General features: G+C 51.5%; 1 protein-coding gene across 1 annotated transcript; it reads left to right on the top strand.

Annotated features, from left to right (window-relative positions):
* The first annotated feature begins 2130 nt into the window (after window positions 1-2130).
* TRIM16 (tripartite motif containing 16) lies at window positions 2131-6419 on the top strand. Its single transcript, XM_054221968.1, has 5 exons — window positions 2131-2364; window positions 3255-3340; window positions 3664-3798; window positions 4862-4960; window positions 5945-6419. The coding sequence occupies exons 1-5, from the start codon at window positions 2131-2133 to the stop codon at window positions 6378-6380; spliced, it is 990 nt and encodes a 329-aa protein (XP_054077943.1). The 3' UTR covers window positions 6381-6419.
* Window positions 6420-9368: the final 2949 nt, after the last annotated feature.

The raw sequence follows: 9368 nt of genomic DNA, 5'->3' as shown, positions 1-9368 counted from the left end.
TGCTGTGCACCCGTGCTGGGTGGGGAGGAGAGCAGGTAATGGGGAGCGGCGGCTCCCTGGGTTTGACACTCTCCCCCTTATTCTGCTTCTGGTCAGAGCTTATGGTCTGGTCTCCAACCGTTACCTCAGATCAGCGAGTTCTCCTGTTAAAATAAGTTATTTTTAATTTCTGCTGGTGAATAATGCTTACTAATGTCAACTTCTATCCTGGCCTAGTATTCTTGCCGTCTGCCTGGATGCACGAGAGCGTTGGGAGCTGCAGGGTGCTGATGGTACCCCAGACACGGGGCTGGTAATTGTGGCTCCATCTCCCGATGCTGCACTGAACCCATGAGCTGGAGGAGGCTCCCTGGGGGGCACAGAGGTAACATCTGTTGGTGACAGGTGACACTGGCTGACCTTAGGATTGTCCCCGTACACTTCCCTCCCTGCTAGTTTAATTTTTTTCATTTCCTCCTGTTCCTCCTATCTCGTGACAGGAGCCCAGCTTTTGGCATGCAGGGCTGTTACCGCTTTATCACCCCTCCAGCGTCCCATGGGATGGTCTTGAGCACCCAAAATGACCCAAACTCAGGCTGTTGCTGCAGGATGAGGTGGGGAAGCTCTGCACACCCCAAAGTATCATCGAGGACAGATGGGACCACGACTCAGACCTGCCCCGTGTCCTGCCTGGTCTTGTCCCTACGGTTGCTGTCATGGAGCACAGCACCCACAGGTGGTGGTGCCCTGGGGCTGGGCACATAGACACCCACCGGGGCACCCACGCCTGCCCTGCAGGAGGGTGCTGGTCCCTCATTCCAGCCCAGTCACCGTAAGTCCTCCTAACACCGCTATGGTATGTCTGGTGGCTTCAGGGCTCTGTCGTGCCACATCATAGGATGGAGATGGGCAAGTGCTCCTCCATCCTCGCACGTAAAATCTGCTTTAACATAAAAAGTGCTGTGGGAAATTTCATGCTGAGCCATTTACATGGCTGTTTGTGTGACTTTATTTTGTAAAAAAAACCCTCTCAAATCTTGCCAGAAGTCAAGGTTTATTTCCCCACCCTAAGGGTGTTTAATCCTCATCTCATTAACTTTCATTTTAATGTACAATTGCCGAGGAGAGAAAATAACTGAAATACTTTGTCTTAGGGAAAAGATCAGATATAAATTTATCCCGAAGCCATCAGAGATGCTTATCAGCATGTTTTTCTCTCTTCCCTAGCTGCGTGAGCTTGCAGAAGAACCAGTTTTGCTCGGCTTTGGCTTTCTGAGAGAAGAAATGACTGCTGGAGAAATTCAGCTGGGCAGCAAGTCCCTGCTTGGGCTGGGTTGATGATTTGAGCATGGGATAGGAAACAGAAAGCATCACTGCGTGGGATCTCGTTGGGGTGCCCTGGGCGACGGAAGGACTTGGCTCTGAAAAAAAGGAGAGAGATTTGTTCCCAACAATTTATGCAGAAAAACATCCTCTGAGTGGGGCGTCATTTATTTCTGCAGTGGAAACCATCCGCTTCTCGCTTTCAGCCCAGGTTTACAAAATTAAAAAAAAAAAGCATTAAGTGCAATTATTAAGCCACATCTCACCTTCTTCCTCAGACTCTGCTGACTGAGGCCGTTCCCAGGCACGGGGCTGGCTGGAGGAAGAGCACATCAGGGCATTCGACCATCCGCGAGCGCTGCTCTGGGTAACGGGTGAAAACTAACACTGGTAAAATTACTTTGTGCAAAGCTGGAATGAACTTTGCTTAAAAACTGCTTGAAAACTGAACTTTTGCCAAAATGAACTTTTGCCAAACATCATGTCAGCAAAAAGCAACAGGGAAGGGCGGTTATTGTTTTCCTATTTTGGTACTTTTCAGCTATCTTATGTTTCCTACTTTCTGTATGGGGTTAACACAGGAGAAAAATGCTGCAGCTGCTGCCAGTAGAAAGACAGACAGTGATGGAGGTGGAACTGGGAAGGCTGAGATGGCCTGGGGGGGCAGATGGGGCCGAGCGGGGAGATTCCTTGCAGAGCCATCCTGCCCTGGCGAGGACAGAGTTAAGCCGCAGCATTGCTGGAGGAGCTCAGGTGTGGCTCTGCTTTTTCCTTCCTGGCCTCCAGGATTACAGCACCGCTTGCCAGGCTTTGGGGAGAGGTTAGGAAATGTTTGTACCAGGAGAACTGCCCCCAAACCTGGGGCTGGAGGGCAGCACCTTCACTGGGGACAACGCTGGCCTGGAGGACAACGTCGGTGGGGAAGGTGAAGCGGATGGTGCACGCAGATTTGCCCTGTGCAGGCTGGTTTTGAACAGCTCTGAGAATGCAGCCAGAGCTCAGGAGAGCAAAAAAGATGAGATTTACTGTGACTGCTGCTCGGCGGAGGAGGAGGTGGCTGTGGTGACATCCTGCCTCGCCTGCCCAGAGCATCGCCAGGCTCTCATGCAGCCCCTCTGAGGACACCACGCTGCCGACCCACGGGTTAGAGCACTTAACTCTATAACCAGAAACTGGGTCGTGAGTGAACAGCCCGGGTAAGCGAAGGGTAAATATTTTTAGGTGTAACCCTAAAAGCGAGTTTGATAGGTAAGTGGGAAAGAGGGAGGTTTGAAAAACGACACTCTGTCCTTTCTCTCTATGGATTTACTTTCTCCCCTTGGGAGGAGGAGGGCTCTGCTTCCAAAACAAGTGGTCATTGCCAGTGTGGGCATGGAAAGTTTAATAAAACTTTTGATCCTTGTTTCAAAGCTACTGCAGCCACAGCTGCCTCCGTGCTGGTGAGTTTTCCATTTCTGAAAAGGCATTGGACGTGCCAGTGTTTGCAGGAGACGTGCCCTGGCGTGGAGAGGGGCCAATGGCAGCAGGAGACGACAAGAAGGACGGTACAACAGGTGACGTCTGCACCATAGGTGTCTGTCTCAGATGTGGAAAGCCTCATGGGAGGGTTTAGGCTGCTGCTGGTGGCAGTGGGGACAGCCCAGCGGGAGGCAGTGGCCTTTCTGGAGGAGGAGAGCGTGGCTATGAACAGGATAAAGACCCACTTAAAGCACAAGTGAGCCTTCATTGAGGATAACCTCAAACTGGAGAAGATGCCAGCTCACACCAAGTGTCTCTTCTTAAAAGTAGGGTAGTTTGAGATGTGTCCCATTACAGTAGCTGGGGGGATGTGGAGTCGGGAGAGCAGTGCCTGCCCTGACCACCGTAACGTGCCCTTCCCACCTGCAAAATGCCTCCAAGGTGCAGTATCACAGCCTGAAACAGGTGAATCCTTATGTTTATTTTGTGGCTAGGAGTGCTGTGAAGTCAGGAAGAGCTCCGGGGTGGATGTTCTTCCCAGCGTTTACAGCGGGCTGAAGAACAAACTGTCTCGAATCAGGTGGGTGGTCATGGAGACTGATATCTGCTTGTACTTGTTTTTGCAAAGCTGCACCTGAGGGCAAGTGCTTGCTTATAAACAGCTCCGTGCTATCATCAAGTGGAAAAAGCAAAGGCTCAGAAAATTGCGTGTGAAGCAGGCTAGAGCCCACTGTACTGCCCTCTCTGTGATAAGATCATCGCTTTGGATTTGCAATGTTACACTGGCTGCTGTGACAGCAAGCACAGCAGGCCAGGAACTTCTTGAATGTTTTCGATTTGCTGCAACTGGAACTCTTCAGAGGTCCTGATAAAACTGCCCACAAGAACATGTTTGAAATCCAGGAGGGACTTTCTTGTCAGACCTGGAGAGAATGAGAAACAGCCAGATAAAAAGGGCATGAACTCGCAGTGTGAGCAACAGAGACCAAACTCGCTGCTCATCTTGCTCGAGACAAGATGCATCAACTCACCATCCTGGTGAGTCCCCTGAGACTGGGGTCAGGCCGGGAGCTAACTCTGCTTTATCTTCTGGCGAAAAATTTCAGGTCTCATGTTGACAAGGAATGGGAAAACACTGGTGATTACACGATGTTTTCAGAGCTGACAGCACTGTTTCTTGCCTGGCTTTAGTGGCAGGTTGTGACGAGGCGTTAGCAGGTTGCGGGATGATCAAAGGGAGAGGGGAGGGATGCCCCAGACCAGGAGGGATGCTGGGTCTCACTCCAACATCACCTTAGAGCAGAGGGCAAGGAAGACCAGAGGTTTCTGCCTCCCCCCTTTGGCTTTGTCCTGGTTTTTCTTTAAAATGATAAACAGTAGCAGTCAGCCGATAATGATTTAGTATGTGGAAAGCCTGAGCCTTATCGGTGTCCCTATCCCGGCTCCTTTTAAGTCCCCCGTAGAAATCTCCTGAGCAGCAATATATAAACTGGCTGCGTTTGTACCCACACAAGGTAATGTGGCTGAGCCTCATAAATCCTACCAGTTTATACATATCAGCCCAGTTCCCTCAGCAAAGGGAAAGCTGCCAGGTGCCAGCAGTGATGACGAGAAGGGCTTGTGCCAGCTGGGGTCAATCTTGAAAAGCGCTTTGCACCCCAAATGTCAGCAGCGATGGGGGCTCAAGCACCAGTGCTGCAGTGCACTTGGGATGCTGACCTGTTCCCTCCTCTCTCCTGTTTTCAGGCAGGAATCATTTCTCATAAAAACGGCGGTCAAGCAGCTCTGCAAAACAGCTCGAATGCCTCTAGGCGGCACGAGAGCGTGTCTGATCACAGCAGGACATACAGCCCCTCGCTTCTTGTCTGGCTCTGCGTGAACTGCTTGCAGATCCCGGGGTCAGGGAGTCCTTTCTGGTCTCTGTCCCCTGTTGTTGTACGTGGTCGTGGGTTGGAGGTAGCACAGGGTGCTGCGCAGAGCACCCTCAGCCCCAGGTTGTGTCCCAAAGGCTGATGGGGGGTTGCCCAGCGTGAAGCTGGAGTCAGGCCCTACTGTGAGCATGTGCTCACAAAATTCTGCATTTGGGTGAAACCTCTGGCAGGTCCTCATCCTCCGGACAACATCAGGAGCTGGTCCTGCACAGCTGGGGACCATTGCCTCTGTCCCCATGGTGTGCGAGCCCCAAGTACCACGGCCCACGGTTAGTGCTGGGGCAGCGAATGTTGCTTTCTTTCCTTTTATTGCTGAAGAGATCTGCTTGATCAAGATGATGGTGCCTGCAATTGGACCGCCCAACCATCACATCTCTGCCCCCCAAACAAAGTCTTGGGTTTGGTGGTTTTAATCCTGACCTGCCTTTCAGGGGGAGATTTCTGGAGATGCGAAATCCGTCTCGCCTGTCTCAGACACACGTCTCCTTCAGCAGTGGGGCAGGATGCTCTGGAGGTGTCTGTCTCCTTCCACTGACAGCAGAGAGAGCCTCAGGGACTGGCTTAGACTCATAAGGACACTTAGGAAAGAAAATACAAATTAAATAAAGGTTTATGGATTAAACTCCCTGGTAGCAGACTCTCACAAGGAATTCAGTTTACTTTCATTCATTTAAGAACTAAACTGAGTCATGGTCATTTTAATTCTGCTAAAAACAGTACAAAGAAGTTTAACGTGGCTTATCTTAATCCACTTGAAAAATCAATTCAGATTAATTTTCTTGAGTGTCTTGCATAGTTTGCCTTTGATTTTTCACTTGTTAATTACTTCCATTGTGCATGGCTGAAGCCTAGCATGACTGTAGCTTCCATCAGTCACAGAAAATGCTGCTGTGGTTATGTGCAGAAAATGCTGCTGTGGTTGTGCGCAGACTTTAAATACAAAGCTCGTATGTTAGGTAATCAGGATGGAGAATGTCCCTGGATGGGTCCTGTAAAACATTTCACTGCATTGCTGTGGCTGGCAGAGCCCCCTGGAGGTTTTGAGTCCAGCCCCCTGCTCAGAGAAGGGTCAACTGGGGCAGGCTGCCCAGGGCCAAGTCCAGTTGGGTTTGAATATTTCCAAGGATGGAGACTCCAAAACCTCTCTGGGCAACCTCTTCCAGTGGTTGGTTACCTTCACAGTAAAAATATTTTCTCTTATGTTTCAAAACCACTGTTTTCTATTTTTCTGTGTCCTTCAGCCTGTGATGCAGAGCCAGCAACAACGACAAAGTGACCAACACTGATCCATGGGAACAGCTGTACCCAGATCATCCTGAAGGAACTGGACATAGACACCAGGTGATGTCTGACAAGAGTTTGTACTTTAGCTGTTTTGAGGTTGAGATATCTGGGGCTGACATTTACCTTGGCATGACGTACAGAAGCATCGACCAGGCAGGTTCAGAAAGCAATAGCTGCACCTTGAGGAACAACTTCTCCTGGAGCACCCTGCGGAATGGGAAAGGGTTTTCTGCATGGCCCAGCGATGTGGAGATGCCCCTCAAAGTCTTTGGTAGGATAGGGGTCTACCCAAACTACCCCAGCAGGACCTTGTCCTTTTACAGGGTCACCTGCGATGAGACGACCTTTATGCACCAGTTTGATATGATTTTGTTGAGCCCCTCTACCACGACTTTTGGCTTTTAAGGAAAGAAAACTGCCAGGATAATGTGACTGGGGGAAGGTGCTGAGAAGACCCCAGCCTCCTTGCCTTCCTTTGGGGAGCTGCTCCCTTGAAAGCATCTGAGTCAGAAGAATTGGCCAGTGCTCAGGTTATGGTGTGATGCCAATGCTATTGCTGCGGGTAGCTGGATGAAGAAGAGAGAGATGTTTCAATAAAGACTCTTGTAATCAAATATGGTTCTGAGCATCCCGTATTTTAGTGGTAGACAGGGCTTGAGAGTTCATGCAGTTGCTTGTTCAGGAGTCAGTGCAGATTGTTCCCAGCAGTATATCCATTCATATTTGGTTTAGTATGAGCTAAAGGCTTTTCTTTATTTTTTTTCCCCCGCCAAGGATGGTGGTGTGTCACTGCCCTGACATGTTGGTCTTACCAAGACAGTGTATGTGTCTTACCAAGACAGAAGCCAGGCAGACCAAGGTTGTGTTGCCATTTTCCCTCCTGCGCCTGGATAAAAGATCTCAGCCTGTAGCTCAGTTCTCAGCTGGCTTCAGGATCAGGGTGGCACTGGGGCAGTGAAAGGTCCCTCTTGGTCCTCCCACCCCCAGGTCTGCACTGAGAACAAAGAGCTGTGAGTGATGCTGGTGGCAGGCATTGCTTTGGGCAGGAGAGTCCATGCAGTGCCCCCCAGGACCAGCCAACCCCCCCCCCCCCCCCCCGCCCTTCTCCAGAGGTAACTGGGAGGAGGGTGGAAAGCGCTGGTGGGGAGCAGGGAGCAGCAGAGGCTGCACACGTGTGAAAACAGGAGGATGAGCCAGCGATTAAGCTCCGTGCCCGGAGGGAAAGCGCGTTCCCGAGCGGAGGAGCAGCAGCTCCGCCCGCATCCCGCAGGAGGGTGCTCTCAGCCCGCTGCTGCGCCGCTGCCTTCCTCGCCCTCCTCCTCTCCCTCCTCCTCTGGCGGTAGCAGGGACGGGGCTCTGCAGCCCCCAGCACCCACAGGACAGGGGCACCCCCACGGTCTCCCCTTCCCTGTCCCCCGACCCCCCAGCCCTGCCGCCGTGTCCTCCTCGCTCACTGCCCAGGGACGCCAGAGGTCCCACGTGAAAGGTGGGTGGCTGAGGGGTGCTCTCCTGTTGGGCGATGTCCCACCTGCCCCAGCACCCCTGCACCCTGCCCACGCACCCCTTACCCTTGGCGCCTGTCAGCTTCACCACTGCTTTCGGAGGCCAATGGTAGCAGAGGGGACGGCTCTAAGAGGGTCCCGTTGTGGGCTAATTTAGCTGTGCACTCTGCAGAATGACCCTTGGGGACCCAAAGTGACCTTTCCAGCCCCCTCACACCCAGGGCCAGGGAACAAATGGGTGGGAAGCACAGAAAATTCCCTGCACGCGTTGTTGCTCTTCAGCAGGATGGGCCGAGCTGCAGGGACTGCTGAGAAACTGAAAGTTTCCACCCTCCAGAAGTCAGCAGAGCCAGAAGAAAAAGAGAAAGAAGCTTTCACAAAGCCCTTGGCAGAGGAGACGAGTCCATCATCGCTCCATTCTGCAAGTGGGGAAACTGAGGCAGGGGTTGGAGAAATCATTTGCCAGCAGTCACCTAGCAGAGAGATGCATCCAGGTATCAGGGTGCTTGGTCAGCACTGGGCCAAGCGCGGCGTTAGTACCAAGTTTCTGCCTTTACCCCAGGTACTTTCAGCCTTGCGGCTGGGATGGATAAACGTTCATTGTGCTCTCTGTACAAAACAAAAATGGAAATGGTAAGGTAGGGTAGAGGAAAAGAAAAGGCACGAAGACGTGGTCCTTCTACTGCTCACCAAAGGGCTGGCCAGAAGCCAGATTTTAATTTTTTAAAGTTTTCCTGGGGAGAAAAAGACAAATAAAACACCAAACCATAGCCATTGGCTGTTGAAATCCAAATGTTTTAAGTTTACTCTCATTTAACCTCTATAAAAATTTTGTGAAATGGAAAAAGAAATCTGCTTTCTTATGACTCAGTAAGTCAAGAGTTAGTGTTTCATAAAATGGTCCAACAAGACCCAGTGTCTCGGAGATGAAGCTGGACAGTGGCATCTGGACGGGAGATGCTCATTTCCATAGCGAGGGCAGTAACAACCAGGTCCCCTTAGCAGGTCCAGGGTGGCTTCTCCGCTGCCAAAGGCCAGTAAATGAGTGGATGTGTTGTAGCTAAAAGGAAAGTTGCTCTGGTGATGGGTATGTAACAGCTGGTGCTTAGAGAGGCTCTTTGCTCTGTGTTATGAGAAATGCCAAATTACACAATTAAATCAGTCCCTGTTGGTTTTAAGCCTTATGGATCTGTAATCCTAAGGGTGCACTGATGGATTTACTGCCAGTTCACCGGTGCTCTTTACAAGAGTATTTTGCTCCAAGACACTAACTAGAGCAAAGGGGCTGTAAATCGCACCCGTGCATCAGCCCCGGCAGAAGAGGATCTGATGCTCTAGAGGGTCCAAAGGGGACAGTGTGGCTGAAGCAGTGGCTGCGTGGCCTTGGGGGGCTTTGAAATGAGGATATGTGTGAACCTCCAGCAATCCCAGGGACAGGGATTTGCTTCTGTCTTTGCAGGCTGGAGTTTCCTTTCTCCTGGCAGCACACTGCACTCACACCTGGAACATCCCTGGCTGCGTCCATGCCTGCGCCTGTCCTGCCGGAAATAAGATTTCATGTAGGAGAGGTGTGCTTCCAGTTCACCCTGGCATGGAAAGCAAGAAGAAACAGCCACAAAACTTGCTCACCTTGCACTGTTGCAGACGTGGGACTAGCCATCGACCCAATTCCCATGTTCAGCTGCAAAAACGACTCCTGCACCCAGGCTCAGTCCCGCTCCCCCTCCATCCCCAACACAGCCCCACCAAATCCCACTTCCCAGCACCTGTGTGGTGGGTGCTCCCGACCGCAGGTGGAGGTGACAGTGGTGGCATTGCATAGCCCCATACCCCAGTGCCACGGCTAAGGACAGAGCTGCAGAAACCTCCACCCAAAGCTGGCTCTGTGGCT

The sequence above is a fragment of the Rissa tridactyla genome, chromosome 15, assembly GCF_028500815.1.
Source record: "Rissa tridactyla isolate bRisTri1 chromosome 15, bRisTri1.patW.cur.20221130, whole genome shotgun sequence".
NCBI classification, from domain to species: Eukaryota; Metazoa; Chordata; class Aves; order Charadriiformes; family Laridae; genus Rissa; species Rissa tridactyla.
Note: the sequence above shows the minus strand (reverse complement) of the source record. Positions and strands in the feature narration are given on the sequence as shown.

Coding starts and splice junctions, on each gene's coding strand:
- TRIM16 (XM_054221968.1), top strand. CDS start 2,131: ATGTTTGTACCAGGAGAACTGCCCCCAAACCTGGGGCTGGAGGGCAGC. Junction 3,799..4,861: donor TGCATCAACTCACCATCCTG/GTGAGTCCCCTG, acceptor AACCTCTGGCAG/GTCCTCATCCTCCGGACAAC. Junction 4,961..5,944: donor CCCAAGTACCACGGCCCACG/GTTAGTGCTGGG, acceptor CCTGTGATGCAG/AGCCAGCAACAACGACAAAG.